At 45.2% G+C, this 19,469-nt stretch overlaps 1 protein-coding gene across 9 annotated transcripts in view; it reads left to right on the top strand.

Annotated features, from left to right (window-relative positions):
- DENND1A (DENN domain containing 1A) overlaps positions 1 to 19,469 on the top strand; it is a 542,106-nt gene that overhangs the window by 341,393 nt on the left and 181,244 nt on the right. For all 9 annotated transcript variants that reach the window (XM_027104912.1, XM_027104915.1, XM_027104916.1 and 6 more), the window contains one exon: positions 18,138 to 18,239. In XM_027104912.1, the coding sequence (XP_026960713.1) occupies positions 18,138 to 18,239 (102 nt within the window). The remainder of the gene's footprint in view (positions 1 to 18,137; positions 18,240 to 19,469) is intronic.

Genomic DNA, 19,469 nt, shown 5'->3' on the forward strand with positions numbered 1-19,469 from the left:
GAGTCCGCCTGCCGATGCGGGGGACACGGGTTCGTGCCCCGGTTTGGAAGGATCCCACATGCCGCGGAGCGGCTGGGCCCGTGAGCCATGGCCGCTGGGCCTGCGCGTCCGGAGCCTGTGCTCCGCGGCGGGAGAGGCCACAGCAGTGAGAGGCCCGCATACCACAAAAAAAAAAAAAAAAAAATTACACACCACAACCATGTACATAAAATTCAGATGTATTAGCGTCCCAAACCCAAGCTTCCAAATGGTTTCCTTGCTACCAAACTACCAAACTGTGGCAGAGGTGTTTGTAGTGATGACTTACTTTGAGGTTTCAAGCACCATTTTTACTAGATTTTTGTTTCCTCTCTGTTTCCAAGTACTTTTTATGAATTAGATAATCTTTTTACAGTGCAGTTTGAGAGGATAAATTTAGGTTATATACTAAATGCTAAGTTCCAGGCACTAGGAACAGGGGAGTGAGACCCAGGTACCACAGGGGTCTACCTACCTCTCCCACCAATGCAATTTCAAGAGACATGTGATGGGGGCATGAGGAGACAGGCCCAGCTCACAGCTTTCCTCTCTTCGTCACCATCCTTTACGTAGGAAGGCTCAGCGGGAGCGCATGGAAGCCTGGTTTTACAGATGCACCAAGTGCTTGGGGCAGCGCTGAGCCACCGCTCCAGGGACACATCCCTGTCCACACTGAAGCACCTCTCCGTCTCTGGGATGCAGAGGCCATATTCGTCTGTGTCTGCAATGCTTTAACTGTGGAGCTTTTACACAAAATAACAGCACTGGCTTATTTACAGACAAAGAAAAATAACTTTTTTTTCCCCTTTACCTCTAAAAAGAACCTGAATTGCTGTCAGCTGAACTGGTGCCATTTTAACTAGCTTTTTCTTTTCATTTTTCTCTGGCATAGGAAGTCTTTAATCCCTTGTTCATTTTTTTATGTTTATTTTTTTTAAGTTTCACGGTCAGTGTAGAAGAGTGTTTCTTGTTTACCATTGTACCATTTTGCTTCGTCACAGGACTCCACAGGTAGACAGTGTAAGATGTAGTTTGCCCTTGTTAATACTGTGATTCATGCAAAACTCTCAGCCATAATTATATGCAGGTATAGGTGGTGACTTGTGCATGTGTTCTCACGAGAATTGAGAAACTCCATGTGAGATCTCTTTGTTAGTGATAAGTAATCAAAGTCCTGCTTTGTAAGATGGTGATATTTGCATGAAAAATTCCACCTGGTAGTTTCAGTCATAGGTTCATGGGGAGAGATTTAGCAAGAAAGGGAGAAGGTTGGGAAGAAACTGCCGTCTCCTGTGTCCTTGTTCCATGCCAGACACAGTGCCCGGTGCTGTACCTGTTCTCACTTTTGCACATCCTAAGAATCTCTCTGCCAAGGAGGAGACATCCATATTTGCAAATGGGGAAGCTGAGGCTGAGAGAGAGAAAGTAGTTTGCATCCGGTCCCTCTGCTGTGCTGGGTTTGTCAGACCCCAGAGCCCCTGGATCAGGCTGTGTGGGTTACGCCTAACCCTGCCGCAGTCCCGGCAGAGGTTCCCAGGACCTTTGCCTGAGCTCTTCCTTCTCGGCGTGGGCTCCAGGCCATGCCCTGAGCACTGTGGTGAGGGGACGGAGGGCTCACGTCTGGCAGCCTCATATTTCTCCAGAGGAAAGCTCTGAGTACACTTGCGACTGGGGCTGGGTTACTTAGCCTCCCCGAGGCTGCATTCTCTAATCAGTGAAATTAAGGTAATATTATCCATCTCAGAGAGTTGTGAGAACTAACTGATATAATGGATGTAAAGAGCTTTTTAAAAAATTCTACCAAACATTATTCTTCATAGTGAGTAGTAAAAACAAGAGACAAAGTTTAGATCAATGAAACCCTGACGCTTGCTTAATTATATAAAGAGAAAAGTAATTGGACAGTAGCTTGGTCTTGCTGGAATTTCCTTAGCGTGCTGTTATCAAGCGATATCACATGTGAATCTGTCACATCCAGTGCATTCAGAGTGAAAATTCAGCAGCTCTGTTCAACTTAGGGCCTGAAGAATGTTCTGGATTTCGCCTGATGGATTCCCCCTGGAAGCTCTCTCCTCCTCATGTGGCGTCTGCTTTTAGAATGTGTGGTTCTTAAATGCCACTTAGCCTAATGTTGGAATTAGTTAATATGAAACAATTTAAAGCCCTAGTAGTAATTTATGTTATCAAAGGGAACAAGTACTTCTGGCTGATTTAAGTATCTCTTGCAGTCAGTACATTTTCAGTCTAATTTGTCGTGACTGAAATGTTCTCTTGTGAGATGAGATAGCCCTCTGTTATAGATTAGAAAAATTGAGTAATTTATGAGGGAGAGTCCCAGTAGAAAATGTGAAACCATCATTGATGCTTTTGTTTTCCAATTTTCCTATCATCACTTAGCCAGTCAATTTAGCAACGTTAAAACTGACTTCAAAGAAGACCCAAAGTTTCTAAATTGTTACTAAGAGGAGCTTAAACTAACCAAATTCCTGTCAGATTAACACAAGGAGCAGCATGCAGGAGGCTGTGGAGCAGAGCGGAAGAGCTCTTGAGCTCTAGAATCATGGGGACCTGGATTCAAATTCTAGGTCCGCCGCTACTGGGAGACTTTAAACAAGCTCCTTTGTTTTAAGGAGAAATCAGTTTAGCAGGGGGAAAAGTACGGCTACTAAATCTCACAGTTCGACCACTCTGTACAAAACTACTATTATGTTATCCTCTGAAGAGATGCCTATTGGAAATATTTAATAATAATATCAACCATTGAATGAGCTTCTACCAGTATACATGGCACTTGAGCTGTATAATTTTTCATTGTCACGCCTTTGTGAGGGGTGCTCCTGTTTTGCAGATGGGGATGTAAAGGTGTCTCTTTGAGCTTCAGACTCCTTGGGTAGATTCTCCACTTCATAGGAGTTTTTTAATGAGGAGTAAATGAGAAAATCGGTACCTGACACGTTGTAGGCGCCAAGTAGATGGAAGTGATTATCAGTATTATGTGTGTGTAGAACTGGTAAATTTTCTTTAAAATAAGCTGAGACATCTACCTAAAATTGGCTCTGCCCTTTTTTTCAGCCTCCTTTTGTAGTTTTTATTGAGTGACTTTTTCTAAATCAACATTAGCTTAAAGGCACTCTCAACTGAATACAGCCACATGGGACTGGTGACTTCTTTTCAAACTCCTTGCAAGTGATTAGGGGCGGGGCCATTGTGGGCGCTCAGAGACCAGCAGCATGATGATTGAAAAGCGGCGCCCTTGGCCTAGTCAAATCCCACTTGGAATCAGGGCACATGTGGTTTTGTTTAACGCCATGCTCAGCAGACTCATGGTACAGGTTTGTGACCGTGAGACGTTTGTTGTTGATGTGTGAGGTCACCACAGTAGGGGTGTTTGTCAACCAAATTAAACTTCCTCTTAATGACCTAAAATAATTGACTCGGAAGGCCTTTAAATGGGCCACGGCAATGGGTAAGCAAGCTGAAATCTGGCATTTTCTGCACAAATTATTGCATATTGTTGTTTTGTTTGTTTTGCTTTTGTTGGGAAAAATGTGGCTGGACCAAGGGCTGAGAAGGCAGGCAGTGATCCTGAGTTTGAATCCGAGCTCCACTATTTGTCCCTCTGTAACTTGGGCAAGTCGCCGAGCATCTGTGCGTGTATGCTTAACATCTCCATCTGCAAAATGGGGTCACCTGCCTCAAAGTGATGACAATCAGAAATAATATGGCTAAAGTTCCATGCACATTAGTAGGCCCTCACCCAATGGTAGCTATTATTATTAATAAAGTATTTCCAATAGGCATCTCTGAAGAAGAGCACTTAATAATAATTTTATACAAAGTGGTCAAACTGTGATATAGTAACTATTCCTTTTTTTTCCCTTTACTAAACTGATTTCTCCATAAACTGCTCTCCGTACTAAACTTAAACATCCATAGAGAAAAGTGTGACTAAAATTGGAGCCTATAAACCTCTCTCTACATACTGTCTGATTCTCAGCTGATTTCAAAATGAATTTAAAGTTGAATATTTAAAATATATGCCATTTAGGCTACAAAAGAAGTGGGTTTTTTCTTTGCCCATTGGGTTCAGACATTTGTGACCTAAGCTCAGGCCATTGCAGGTAAGGAATGGGGCCACCGTACTATTTTTGTTTACAAACAAAGGCATGGGCTCAGGGCTTTTCCTAAGTATGATCAACAGTGGCAGTGAAGTTGGACGTTATCAACATCCCACAGAATGGTTTATGTGCCCTGCCTAAAATCCTTTCCTCCATAAACCCAAATACCTGACAAAAACTAAAAGCTTCAGACTGGGGCTGCCTAGACTTCTGGACATGTCCTTAACCAAACAGAATATCTGTTAAACCCTGGTGCCTGGGAGTCAATTGTTTTAAAAGATGCAGTGGTAATAAATTTATATCCTGCCTCTTCAGCATTTTATTGAAAGTATTTTGTACTGACCGAACGGGTTAAATTATGAAGCTTGATAAGTACATATGCACATTACCCATCCTTAGCTTTAGAAGAAAAAAAAAGGAAGAAAAAGATAGCTATGATTTTGGAAGTCATCCCAATTTTTAAAAATAAGAGAATTTGGACATTTTGGCATATGGGGTTTTTTAAATGAAATTTCATGGAACTGAAAACAGTCAATTTTAGGTTTCCAAAAATTGTTTTGATTTTCATTGGTATAAATTTGCTGCACATGGTTTTAGGGAAGTTCTGAGAGATGCATTTGGGACTTCGGGGTTGATTTTTTTTTTTTTTTTTTTTGAGCTTTGCGATTTATTTTTAAAAGGTGATTTTTTTTTCTAACTCAAAGTATAAATCGGAGGAGACCAGAGTTCCATTTCTAGGACAGTTTTTGGTAATGACATCGTTAAGCATTTCCAAACAACTGGACTTGGGGCTGAACTATTGGGCATCATTTCAGCACCGTTTGGACACTGCACAGCAGATCCCTCTCCCCCTCATCTCTGAGTTAGAATCTCGAGGCCAAGTGATTTGGGCCATTCCATTAGCAGCAGCTGCTGGTGATAAGCACTGTGAGAGTCACCTGTGTAGGGTCAGGCTTATTGCACATCAAGGTTCAGCAGTGTCGGAAGAGAGGGAAGATGCCCAGGAGGGGGCTCCAGGCCACCTGCTGTGTGAGGATCAAAGGGTTGAAAGGTCAGAAGGCACAGCTTCCTTAACCATATCTGTCTGTGCAATAGCTATTTCAGATTGTAAATCTTGGCGATTTCATTAAGTCCTCCTGGCTGCTACTGGGGCATTGAAATAATAAAATTTTATATCTGTTGCCTTTCCTGCCTCTGGCAGCCAGGCTGATACATTCTCTGCAAAATGGGGCATCTTTATGAAAACCTTTCCTGGAAGGATCAGAGCAGCCTTAATGAAGCCTCCCTCAAATTAGGAAGTTGGGGTTCCTAGGACCTCATCCTCATGTTTTTTAAAAAGAAAAAAAAAATCACACAAACTGTTTAGCAGCCTTTGGGATTTATGTGGCACCTCTCTTCTGAAAAGCTGGTCCCCAAATATTGCCTATTGCTAAATGCTTAATCGTACAAACAGGATGAGAGGTGAGCTTTCCCAGTGCTGCTGCTTATTAAACAGGCCCTGTTCTAATGACCACAGGGTCCTTTCTTTTAGGCAGCCCCAAGCAACTATACAGATATTACTTCCCACTCAGCAGACCTTTCAGGTGTTTTGAGAGACATGTCTCCTGAATATGATTTTCCAAATATTTTTCCTAGATCTTAAAGTTGTTATGGACCTTTAGGGCTCCTTGGCTCTCGGGCAAGACAAATCACAGTAACGGCTGCCCCTTTACTGCCCATATGTTTAAGACCCCCTGTAGTTTGTTTGAAAAGTTAAGAGATTTTCACAGTGAAGGTGCCATTTCTGAAATTTAAAGTGTTCCTTTTCACTGGGAGATAAGTTCACTCTGATTAAGTCCGTAATTCTCCCTAAGCCATGTTTATGGGGGCAATAAACAATGTTTCAGCATGCTTGTTAAATTGGGTTTCCAACCTCTCCACTCTTTAAAAGTTGACATTTCAAATAAAAGGCAGGTGGAGATGGGAGTCCAGGTTTGCTGTGCTTGTGATGAATGAATGATGGCAAGTGGCAGTTGTGGGGGAGGAAGGAAGGCCCTATTTTATGAGAGGGTGACTCCAAACCATTTTGGGACTAGGGAATCAACATCCCCTTAAACCCCAAGTGAAACTCTTAAATTCAAGTTTCGTCATTTCAAATTGGATGGATACTATTTTTGAAATACTGCTGGACGCACTACACTCATCATTTAATTTTCACAACAAGTCTGTGCTATAGAAGTGGTGGCTTTGCTTTACAGATGATGAAATTTGGGCACAGAAAGGTTAAGAAACTTGTCCAAAGTCACACAGCTAATAATTAGCAGGACCAGGATTCAAACCCAATTATTTTGTTGTGTGAAATATTTTAGTGTGTACAAATAATAATAATAAGACCCTGCCTTTAGGGTCTTTTTGTTATTATATATCTAGCCTATGATAAGTCTGTGTATGGAGGTTACAAAAGAAATATGTGATCTGGTCACTGTCCTCAGTATTTGCTAAACCAGGAATGTAGACGGGGCTCCACAGAGAGAAGGGGCCCAGACTCTGGGGAGTGGCAGTCCAAAGCTCAGGTCCTGGCTCTGTTATTACTCTGGACCTGGAACAAGAGCTTCATTTTTCTCTTCTGTGAAATGAGAATAATAACGCCTATTCCATGAGGATCAAATGAAATCAGGTATTTAAAAATATAGTGTTTTCAAACTCGATATTTTATAGATGACAGTGGTGAGTGTTACTGCAGTGTATGTAAATATAGAATGGTTAAACCAGTTACTTTAAGGGAAAAGTGACAGGTACACATGAAACAATTAGAAACATCACTAATCAGGTTTTAATTGAGGATCCAAGTATGTGTTGCCCACTGTACTTGCTTAGGACCAAAGAAGGCCACTTGCTGTGGGAGCAGGAATAGTCAGGAAGGTTTCGTAGAAGAGCAGGCTTTTGCAGGATGGAGATAATCATGGTGATCCATGTCTGGGCCATCTTCACATCTTACCAAGTGCTCTGCCACCTCATCTCTCGTTTGCATTTTGCAGCAGTGGTGAAAGGTGTTGACACCTTCCTTGTCCTCTTTTTACACATGTGGAAACTGAATCTCTAGCAGTAGGAAGGGTGTTTCAATTTGGGGCAAAACCCCAGCAGTGTCAGGTGTGCACATGGGCTCACCCCTCCATTTTGGGGGCCAGAGTGGAGGCCAGAGTGGATGGTGGTGCTGTGTTGGGTGGACGTGTAGAGTGAGCCCCAGAGCTGGCAGAGCTGGCAGAACCAAAATCTCAGACGGAGGCTGGCTGGCACTGACTGAGCTTCTGCCCTGTGGCTGGCCCTTTAGGAAGCACGTGTCCTACCGTAACTCCTTTTAATCTTCTCAACAGTCCTGAAGGTGGGGATCAAGACCCAGTCTCACAGAGAAGGAAACTGATGCTAGAGGAGGCAAAGGGCCTTGCCTAAAGCTACCTGGCTAGTAAGTGAGTGAGCCAGGACACCAACCTTGGGACTCTGCAGCTCTGGGCCATGACCATCCTGAGGAGGCAGCTGGGCAAGCTCTGTGTGAATGGAGATGTTCCACCAGATTGAGATCTTTTCCACTCCATATGACTATGCCTTTTCTTATTGATTATAATTTATTGATTTATAATTTCTTATTGATTATAATTTACCCCACCCCGCCCTACCCACACTCCCACACACACAAGTGGACCGGGAGCCCCTTGAGTTTAGAGATCATGTTTTAGTCATCCATCAGTTTGACATGACTAACTAAATGGGTGAATGAATGAATGTCCAATGGATGGATGGTCAGGAAAGGAGGGAAAGCACTACTGAAGAAATAGCCCCTTTGCTGACCTGGGTTGAAAATCTCTGGACTTGTTAATGAGAGTCAGTGCTTACTACCTTGTGAGGAGTGGATTTGGCCTGACCTGTGAGGTGCTTACACCACTTCCCTCCCCTGCCAAGCTTCTGTTTCTGTTTAAAGCACACTGGGAAATTCCAGCAGTGTTTTCAGGGGTCCTCTGAACTGTCAGGCTTAGATTTTTAATTTTGCAGAGCAGGAAGGAGCAAATCAGTGACTCCTGGCTCCAAAGAAAAGCCACTACGTTTATCAACTGCTTGGCAGCTCAGTGACCTTTGGGGCCAGAGGAGGGGAAGGAAAATGTCACTCTTCCCTCTGTGTGTATCTGAGATTTCAGGAGGGAATAGAGAGTTTAGACTACCTGCATATTTGCCTTTCCTCTTCTTGTCCTTTCCACTTTCCTTCTGATTTCTCTTTCCCTTCCTCCTAGGAGGCCAGCAGCTCCCCGTGCTGTTCTTTGTTATGTTCTCATATACATGCGCATGCATTTGAGTACATTTGATGTGGGCTGTATAGTGGAAAGAAAGAACGTTGGCATGGAGAACCCAGATTCAAATCCTTTCTCTCACAAGCATGTGAGAACATGGACAATCTGTTTAATCTCTTTAGCCTCAGTGTCCTCATCCATCCAATGGGTACAGTATTCCATAGGAAACCCTCTCCCTTGAGAATTTTAATGGAGTCCGGACCAACCATCAAGCCACTTGGTGTGTCCCTGACAAACATCTATTAAATTACAGTTGCTCAGTATGTTTGTGATGGAAACAACGTGTCAGAGCAGTTAGTAAGGTGCATTGGATACTACAGAGTTCTTGGTGTCCATCTGGGTTCAACTGCTATGGCTCCACTGCTGCTAGGCCATAGGACTTTGGACAAGTTACTTCACCTCTCTGCCCCTGCATTTCCTTGTCTCTTCACAGGGTGTCGTGAGGATTGCGTTAAATGGTACGGCATGTAAGGGCTGGGCCGCGGGAGGAGCACATCAGCTAGCAGCTCTCATTTTCTTACTGTGGGCGTCAGGCACGTGATGGATGCGGAGCGTGTAACACAGTTCCGGGCCGTGCAGGCCCCTGGGAAGTTAGCTGTGCCTCAGTCCACACGTAACCAGGAGTATAGGCAGCCTAAGAGGGGACTGTGTGAAGGCCAGCAATAGTCGTTTAGGGTAAAGTTTAAATGGACGAACTATGAAGATGTAATTTTTGGTTTTGTTTTAACCATATTCCCTACCTTTCAAAACTTTAAAAAAAAAAAAAAAAACCTGCCAAGAAGTCATACTTAAGTGAGACATAAACTGTAATGCCAGGAGCCATATTACTGTGCCTTTTTCAGAGAGAAACAAACACTGGACTTTCTCTGAGCCAAAGCAAAGCACTCTGTGGACTTCGTAATGCTCTGATTTAAGAGGATGATGCATCCTCTTGAAGCAAAGTGTCTTTGCAGGAAGTCATTGTAGACCCGTGCCCTTTGCTTGGTGGTCTAGATGCTGGTGTCAGAGGTGCTGCCTTAGGTGCTGGCGTGGCCATAGGAGAGGAGACTCCTTACAGGCCTCAGGGGTCACTCCAGCAAGGAGAAGGCCTGCCTGTATAAAATGAAGAGCAAGGATTTGTGCTGGTGATGTAATCCAGGGGATCCAAAGAATGGTCAGGAGCATGTGCTGTCTCCCTGACTGAGCACGGTCCTGCCTGTAGCCAAGACCAGTACCCTGGGCAGATGGGAACATGGCCACATAGGTATAAAATGAATTTTTCCATTTTTTTTTCTTTTTACTTAATCCTGTCACAACCCTATGTAGCACGTGGTCATAGCCCCATTTTATAGAGGAAGAAACTGAGGTTCAACTGTGTTTAAATAACCTGCCCTGGGTCCTGTAAGTAGGCATTAAAGAAGATAAAACTCAAAGCCCAATCTGACTCCTACTCAGTTCTGCTGCTCTCCCAAAGCAGGCTGACTCAGGACTGCAAATGTCCCTCGGAAGGTACCCAATAATATTGCTGCTTTGCTCCTCAACTGGAGAAGGGGACAGGACTGATTGGAGAAGCAATAGGTGTCCGGGAAGGGTCTACCTTTGCAAACAAATTTTCTGACAGATATATTCTAGATTGAATCCTTTTTATCCATAGAATTATTGCTATGTTGTTTTCATAATAATAATAGTCAATACCCAGTGCTTATTATATGCCAGACACTATTCTAAGTACTATACGTATATTAACTCATTTAACCACCATAACAATCCAGTGAAATCTACATTATTTGCTTTTCCTAAACATTTCATTGAAGTATGAGATTTATGGGAAGCGTACACTCATCCAAAGTATAGAACAGGGTGAGTTTTTACAAGGCAGGCATGCCATGTAACCACCACCAGATCAAGAAACAAAACGTTACCAGCCCCCAGAAGCCCCTCTTGTGCCTCCTTGTAGTCATTCTCCCTCTGACCCAAGAGTAACCATTATCCTGGGTGTCAGTACTATTTTAATCTCATCAGACACATGCAGAAACTGAGGCACAAAGAGGTTAAAGGGTTTGCCCAAGGTAACACAATTATAACTGGCGGAGTTGGGATTCGGACTCGGGCAGTCTGGCTCCAGAGAATGTGCTCATGTCCCTGAGACATAGCCAGGAAAAAACAATAGGTTGGTGGTAGTTTTCAGTGGCACAGAATCATAATAGTGGAGTCATTAGCCTTTGCCTTTAGTCTGAAAATCAGTTGTTCAAATTCGTATAGTCTTGGAACTCTAATCCTACTTTCAAATCGCAAGGATAGAAACTCGCTTTTCAGAGCCTCCCATTCATTGTACTTACTGCAATCAGGTACTGTGTTAAATTCTTTACATGTATTATCCTGCTTAAACCTCCAAACACAGCTGGACGGTAGGTAGTATTATCCCCATTTTATAGATGAGAAAACTGAGGCTCAAAAGTGAAGAACTAACTGAAGGAAACTCTGTGGCTGAGGCAAGGCTTGAATCTGGCTGTCTCATTCCAGAACTCACGTCTTAAGCTACCATGGTAATGCCTATCTTACTTTCTATGTCAACTGTGAATTAATTCTACACACGTTAATCATGATAATTTTATGTGATTATTGTCATTGTCATTATTATTGTTACTCCCATCACACTTCCTTGTGCAGACTTTTACATTGGGCTTACATTGTCCATGTGGGCTCACATTGACATCTGTGCCAGGCCTGCCTCCCAGTAGAGTGAGAGGCCACAATATTTAATTCATTCTCCAATTAATGAGCATTTGCCCTGTGTCAGGCACTGTGCTGGGCACTAGGGATGCAGAGACAAATAAGACATAGCTCTGCCCTCACGATGGTCCTGGTGAAAGGACAACAGAAGAGATTCACCGTGTGCTGGCTCATTTATTCCATGCATGCCACCTCACTGACCCCCCCCCCCCCCAACAACTCTCATACAAGATAAGGACCCCCGTTCTCAGCTGAGGCAGCGGAGGTGGATCTGGGCCTCTGCTCCTCAAGGTCCAGCACCAGCTTCTTTCCTTCACCTCCAGCCCCCGGCTTCCTCAGCCAGGGAGACAGCACATGCTTCTGACCATTCTTTGGATCCCCTGGATTGCATCACCAGCACGAGTCCTTGCTCTTCATTTTATGACCTGGTTCTAAATCCTGTCTTTTGTCACTAGCTGCCCAATCCCCTCCCTGGATAGGCAGGGTGAGCCCCATCTGTGCAGAGGACGGGTGTGGTTTGAAAAGGTACAGCTGATACTTTATATCTTAGCACAGGAGTTGAGGGGACCCATTGTTTTCATACAACCAACTTTAGAAAGTAAGGTTCAGTAGAATCTTCTTGACTCGAGAAGATACACCGAAGGCATAGTGATCCTCAAGTGGACCCCACTTTTACATAGGGATGTATATCATGGGCATTGGATTCTATATTTATCCTAGAAGGGTATGAGTAGAAAAAAAATTTAAAAAACCTTAGGCTAGACAAAAAAGGAAGGAAGCAGGGAGCCAAACACAGCTGCAAATCAGAATTTACATTGGTGATGGTTCAGGGCAGAATTACCTTGTCGTGTGGCATTTGGTCACCATCATTCATGCGTTGTTATTTTTCGCTGTCTGTTATGACTTTATTCTGTGTTCTGGACATAACGCTAATATGTTTATCAACTCATTGTGCTGTAATTTATACACAGCAAACCATCCATTTAAAGTGTACGATTCAATGAATTCTGAGTTTTATACATTCATGAAACCATTACCAATAATGATATAGAATATTTCCATCACCCTCAAAAGACCATTCTTTTTTTTTTTTTTTTTTTTTTTTTTTTTTTTTTTTTGCGGTATGCGGGCCTCTCACTGTTGTGGCCTCTCCCGTTGCGGAGCACAGGCTCCAGACGCGCAGGCTCAGCGGCCATGGCTCACGAGCCCAGCCACTCCACGGCATGTGGGATCTTCCCAGACTGGGGCACAAACCCATGTCCCCTGCATCGGCAGGTGGACTCTCAACCACTGCGCCACCAGGGAAGCCCCATCCTTTTTTTTAAAAAAATATTTTGTTGCAGTGTTTTGGGGTTTTTTAAAATAAATTTATTTTATTTATGGCTGCATTGGGTCTTCGTCGCTGCACACGGGCTTTCTCTAGTTGCGGTGAGTGGGAGCTACTCTTCGTTGCGGTGCGCGGGCTTCTCATTGTGGTGGCTTCTCTTGTTGCGGAGCACGGGCTCTAGGCGAGTGGGCTTCAGTAGTTGTGACTCGCGGGCTCTAGAGCGCAGGCTCAGTAGCTGTGGCGCACGGGCTTAGGTGCTCCGCAGCATGTGGGATCTTCCCGGACCAGGGCTTGAACCCGTGTCCCCTGCATTGGCAGGCAGATTTTTAACCACTGCGCCACCAGGGAAGCCCCATTCATTTTTGTTTAAATTTTATTTTATCTTGAGCTTCTCATGTGCCAATCACTAGTCTACATGATTTAAAAATGTTAACCCATGTAATCCTCTTCACACGCATGAGGTGTAAGCACTGTATACAGAGGAGAAAACTGAGGCACAGAGAAATGAAGTGAAATACCCAAGTTTACACAGCTGGTGAGTGGCGGAGCTAAGTGAGAACTCAGACAGACTGGCTTCCGGATCCTGTGGGCTTCCTCTCTAGGCTCTACTTCCTGTCGTTCATTCATGCATTCATTCATAAATTGCCTGCTGTGGGCCAAATCTTGAGGTAGGAGCTGAGAATACAGAGATCTGTCTTGGTGGCCCCAAAAAACCCACAGACCAGGGAAGGAGTCAAATGCCTGTATTAATGACTCTAGATTGATGTATTTTTCTGGTTGTGGGAGTAAACCATAGGCTACCATGGGGAAAGGCAAACTTTCTGCTCCCTCGGGCCCTTTGGGGTAAGGTTAGCCAGTCTCCACTGAGGTTCCGAGAAACATTGAGGGAGACGGGACGGACGGGCAAGAGAGCCGCTGTTGGTTGAACGCCTCTTATGGATGTCCTGGCAGTCTTGCTAACTCTTCTATGTACATTCACTTATCTAATCCTCACGACAACTCTATGAGGTGGGTACTATCGTGATCCCCATTTTACAGATGAAAACCTGGAGAATTTATGAGATTGAGCCTGTATCCATTCAGCCGCCCTGACCACCTCCCATATTCTGATTTTTCCCTTTCTTGTCCCGAAAGGCAGAGGTCAGACTAAGTCTGTCCGTGACAAAGTATAAAGGGAAAGACATTTTTGATTAATAATATTTATGGGAAGGTGCCATTTTTGTGTGTTTCTCTGTGTAAGAAATGCCATTTGGAAAGCCGGTGTGCATGTCAGTATCATTTTTTTTTTTTTTTCATTCTGAGAAAAAGCCTATAGAGTCTGGTGGGGGGAGGGTTTGCAGCTGGCAGGAGCTTTGGCATATGTTGTAACTAAAAAGAGAGGGAATGTGTTGGTGGGACGAGCTACCGGAGAGCTGTCTCGGTGTGCTGCGGTACTAGTAAGTGTTTTAATTGGGTAGGGTTTTTGGAGGACTATTTTGACATCTGCTCGTGTCTTTGCTGATTTTTCTTCACTTAGAGTAGGAAACACAAGCTGTGGATAAAATGACTTTAAAATAATTGGAAGTAAAGATATCTCTCTCAAAGTCGGATTTGAGAGGGACATTTCTTTAAGAAGTGGAAAGGAAATTCCACTTCTAGGAAACCATGCTAAAGCACAAGGCTTTATGCCTACAGATTTCACAACAACATTATTTATAATAATTTCTGAAAAACTGGAAATAGCCAACAAAAGGGGCTTAATTGGGTTTGTTTCTATGAAGTGGAACATTTTGTAGCAATTAGCAATGATCTTTACAAAGCTTTTAATGAAGTGAAATATTGCTTATATTGTAATAAATGAGAAAATCAGAAAGAAACATTACAAATTGTTTCAGCTGTGTTTTAAAAAGTAGGGATTGGGGCAGAGGGTTGTGGAAGGAAATACACCAAAACATTATCTCCAGGTAGAGGGATTAGGATAACCACAGTTTTCTTCTTTGAACTTTTTTGTCTTTCCCATTTTTTTTTACATATGTAATTTTTATGATACAAAAGACGTGTCATTTTGCGTGAGAGAAAGCAAGCCCTCAGGGTGCTGGTGTAGCTGCATGCCCTACATAGATACTTGTTCTGCAGTCTGAGCAACTGGTTTGAGGACATCTTCAGAAGAGTTAGACTGGGTTCAGAAGTCAACTCTGCCACTCCCTAGCTGTGTGATTTGGACCAGTTTCTTTGACCTCTCTGAGCCTCCTCCTTACCACAGAGCTGGTGATACCTCCCTCATAGCATGGTCAGGGTTAAATGCGGTCACCCAGTAATGGCCCAGTTTCCTTCTCCATCAGCACCGCCCACTCCATCCCCCAGTTTGAGGGGCTTTGTTTTGTTTTTTGCCTTTCTTCATTCCTCTTGTTTCCTTGAGCCTTTCAGGGATAGGGCACCATCCGGCCAAGCTGGCCTCCGATTCTTTCCTTGGGAACATGAGCTTCAGGAAGGCCCTTGAGTCCCCGCCAGCCCCTTTGGAAGAGGCCTTACCACCAGGAGGGCAGCATTGTCCTATGAGAGGAAACTGTGCCGACCCAGCTCCTCCTGGAGCCTGGTGCACGGGCATTTTGGTTACTAAGGGGACCCTGGCCTGCTAAGTCAGAAGAAAGAGCCAGGTTTTTTCCTCTTCTTCAGCCTGCTGCCATTGTTCAAAAAGTAAACACTCCACACAGCTTAAGCAGCAAGTCCTCCAACCAGGAGTGGGAAGAAATCAAAAGCCCATTCCAGCCCAGCCGTGGAGAGCCCACAAGGGCTGGTCTGTGTCACTGGGCCCCCACTGGGAACGCAGAAACAACACCCAATTCTGGTCCAGAATCAACAGCCCTGTCTCTGGGCCTTTCAGACCGAGGCTTCTCTCCAATGGCCGGGCCCCTTGCCCCCATCTGTTTGGGGCTCTCTGGAGCTCTTTGGAGGTCAGATGAGGCAAAACTGGCGATTGTGAGGTGCAGCGACCCTCAGCTCAGTCCTCAAGGCCTGGAGTCACTGGCTGAGTTCCGGAGCCCCTCGTGGCCCCTTCTCCGATTCCGTGTCCAGCGCCAGTCTCAGCCTTTGAAGTGAGAGCCCAGCAGTTACCAAGAGGGGCCAGAGGATTTTTGCCCTTAGGCCACTGCCGCTACAGTTTCCAGACTGGCCGTGGGTGACGTGTATATTATAAAAGCAATAATAATAGCGACTGTGAGGCCTACTGTGTGCCCAGTGCTGTGCACACACCACCTCTGATTCGCACAGCAGCCCCGGGGAAGAGGGCTGGGGTGGGGTGAGCAGTCACAGCTATCTTCTCGATTTTACAGATGAAGAGGCCAGTTAGTAGCCACATAACCTTGGGCAAGCCACTTCACCTCTCTGAGCCTCAGTTTTTCGTCTCTGAAATGGTGATCCCTCACCTCCAGCTGCTGTTGAAAATGAAAGAATCTGTGTGAGAGTACTTTGAGAGCTCTGAAGTGTGATGTAAGTGAAAAAGGTTCTTGTTGAGGCTGTTTTGTAACTTCCTGCTCGTGCACTGCGAAGTATTTAACCTGTCGGACTGCAAAGTGAGGCAGCTAAGGAGCCCTGGACAATTCACCATGAGGCTTAATGTTGTCAACTGTAAAATGGGATTGTGCTTTGTGAAACACTAGTTATCAATGCTGTTTGCTGATAGCTTTTTACCCTGTGAATAAAGCAGTCAGTTAATATCAGTTTTGGGGTTTGGAGGAAAGAATAAACTTCTAAGTAGGCAAACCTGTCCCACCCCTGCGGCTCTCAGCCCACAGGAAGCATTTAGTAAATGTATGAATTGATTGATAGGTTTGTGGACTGACTAGCCGCTGGAAAAGTCAACAGCAGAAGAAATTTGAGGCTCCTGGTCTTGTTGAGTGGAGGGGTTCCAGGATCCTGCCCTCTGGGAGTGTTATTTCAACCCTGGGAGGCTTCTGACCAGCATGGTTCCAACCCTCCTGCTGGGAAGAATCTCAAAATGTTTACTTAGGTACGAAAATTCTGTCCTAGAGGCTGGGATTTGAGACAACAAACATCAACCGATATTAATGAGCCCTTACCAAGTGCCAATCATTTTTTCTTTTTTTTTTGTGGTACACGGGCCTCTCACTGTTGTGGCCTCTCCCGTTGTGGAGCACAGGCTCCGGATGCGCAGGCTCAGCGGCCATGGCTCATGGGCCCAGCCGCTCCGCGGCATGTGGGATCTTCCCGGACCAGGACACGAACCCGTGTCCCCTGCATGGGCAGGCGGACTCTCAACCACTGCGCCACCAGGGAAGCCCGTGCCAATCATTTTGTTGGGTGCTGGTTATTATGCAGTGCTGAACCAAACTGATGAGCCCCTGAGGGAGGGGGCTCCTGGGGCCAGCAGGGGGAGGCAGGCAGGCAAAGGGGTGCTAGGGCTCAGAGCAACAAGGATGGCAGAGGTCAGTTTCACTGGGGGTGTCTGATGACGAAGAGGTTGAGGTGCAGTGCAAGAACATGAGCTGTGGAGGTGGCCGGTGCTGCGTTACCTCTGCCACTCACCTCACCTCTCTGAACGTCATTTTCCTCAAGTTACCTAACATGAAGGTAATAGTGTGCACTTTGCAGGATTTGATAAGAATTAAATGAGAATTAGTAAGTAAAACATAGAGCAAGCACTAGTAGGCATCTACTACACTTTAATTGTTGTCCATTTCCAGGGCATTAGCAAATGGGTCTTTCTGCTTAATCAGGACAAAATGAAGGTTCTAGACTCTAAAGAAATGAGCTTTGATATATGATGGGGTAAGAGGATTGAATGAGATTGGAAGTGGTAGGTAGGCAGGAGGGAAGTAGAGATGGATTCTAGCGGTGGGTAAACAGTGTGATTGAAAACTAGCTTACATACAGTCTTATACTTCTACAGACGATGGACAGTTGCTCCCAGATGGTGGGCTCTTCTTTTCTCCATACTGTACCTTCATCCTCTCACCAAACACGAGCACCTAGTAGGCACAAGTCTCCCTTACCCTTCCTACTACTGTACCAGTAGAATAACGAGTTATGGCCAGAGCCTCGGAGCCATGATTCACTAGCTGGATTTCTATGGAAAATGGAACCAGTTTGAAAGTGTGACCTTTCTACTTAATGTTAAAGAGAAATGTTAATGTGTTAACACTAGGCTGTACAACGTATTCCATACCCCAGAATGCCAGGAGCCGACAGAGATGGGCAAGTAGTCTTTGGTAAATGAGAGGGGATCGGTTGAATGGGGCTGTCATAAGACCCTAGCTGTATATCAGAGTTCCTGGAGCCAGAGGTTTAGACTTCAGCTTCTTCTTCTTCTTCTTCTTTTTTAATTTGAAAATATAGGAAAATAAATCATGTTGGGGTGTAAAGATCTCTCCCCCTAGCTGTGTGACCTAGGGCATGTTAACTTAGTCTCTGAAACCCTTTCCACTCCTGGGACTTGGGGATGACCATACAAGCTCACAGAGTTTTTGTCACAGTTAAATGGCCTCACACATGTGAACTGCCTGGCATTGAGCCTGCCGCGGAGTATACCTTTGTCAAATGTCACTTTTCTTCCCTACTCCCCTTTCCCAGAGAAAGCCAGAGAAATGTCTGTGTCTTCGTGGGGCTTCAATGATTTTCTCTTCTGGATTTTTTTCTTACTTGCAGAAAGTCAGAAACATGGCCCTGGATGATGTCGTGATTCTGAATGTGGACACCAACACCCTGGAAACCCCCTTTGATGACCTCCAGAGCCTCCCGAATGACGTGGTGGGTAATGAGCCCTTGAGTTCTGACTCCCGGGAGCTCATGCAGTGGACGTGAACATGCCTTTGGGGAGGAGAAGGGATGGATACAGCTGTGGTTTTCCTGTAGCCTAAGAACTGCGGTTGGTTTCTGTTACCTCTGGAACCTTTGTCTCAGTGAAGGAAGTTGGGAGGTGGTTCATTTTTTTAGTCTTGTTTTGCTCTCATAACCCTCATCTGAAGTGACCCCAGGGTCTAGACGGCCCCTCTTTCTGTGGAGCCTGGGGGTCTTGCCATCCTCATTGCCATTGCCATGTCCAGAGAGCAGGACAGCCTCCCGGGGTAACCCCACTGAAGGCGGGTGGAAGGGCTTCAGTGTGAGCAATTTGGGGCACTTCAGACCTACGTTTTTTTTCCTGTGCCATCGTCAAACGCAGCTGTCCCCACGCAGCGGGGTGTCTACTGCCAGCGCTCTGCATGTGGCTCCACGCACCCTAGATCTTTCTTAGTTACCTCAGGTCTAGACAGAAGGTGGGCCTATTTAGCGAAAAGCAACTGGCTGCCACATTTGCCACACTGACATCTGACCACACACCTGTCTCATGTTGCCACCCAGAGCTGCCTTGTGGGTGGCTGTTCGAAGTAGACCCAGCCTCCCCCATTGTTCATACGGATGAGGAGGGTCGGGGCTCCCTGGGAAGTACAGTTCTGATGTTTGTGGTTTGGCCTCCAAAACTCTGCTTGCGAGAAAGTCTGTAAAGTCACACTGGCTTACAGACTGGAAGGAGTGGGTGTTCCTGGCCATGTGTGCTGATGCGCGGCTGGGCTTGCGTGGTGGCAGGTGGCCACTGCCGCTGCATTACTGCCAGGAGTCCCAGTGGCACTTGGGGGTTAGCTGTCTGGGAGAGATTGCTGCTTGTTGGTGAATGGTTTGCAGCAGGGTTTCAGACTCCTCTGCTCTTAACTCACTGTGAGATTTTGGGGGGTCCTTTGTGTTCTGTAAGGATGTGTCCTTTGTGCCGTAATTAAATAGTGGCTACAATTCATTGACTTCTGTGTGTTAAACACTCATCACTGACTTCCCATTTACTCTTCACACAACTCTGAGGAAGGTATTTCTCTTATCCTCACTTTACCTCACAGAGCTAAAAAGAGGGGGAGCCAAGAAGTGAACCCAGCTCTGTCACTCCACAGACCCCCGAGCCCCGCCGCCCCCTAGGTGCCTTCTGCATTCGGGGTCTCACTCAGTTGGCAT

Source organism: Aethalodelphis obliquidens, unplaced genomic scaffold (genome assembly GCF_003676395.1).
Source record: "Aethalodelphis obliquidens isolate GAN/ISIS:26980383/991018 unplaced genomic scaffold, ASM367639v1 scaffold7, whole genome shotgun sequence".
NCBI classification, from domain to species: Eukaryota; Metazoa; Chordata; class Mammalia; order Artiodactyla; family Delphinidae; genus Aethalodelphis; species Aethalodelphis obliquidens.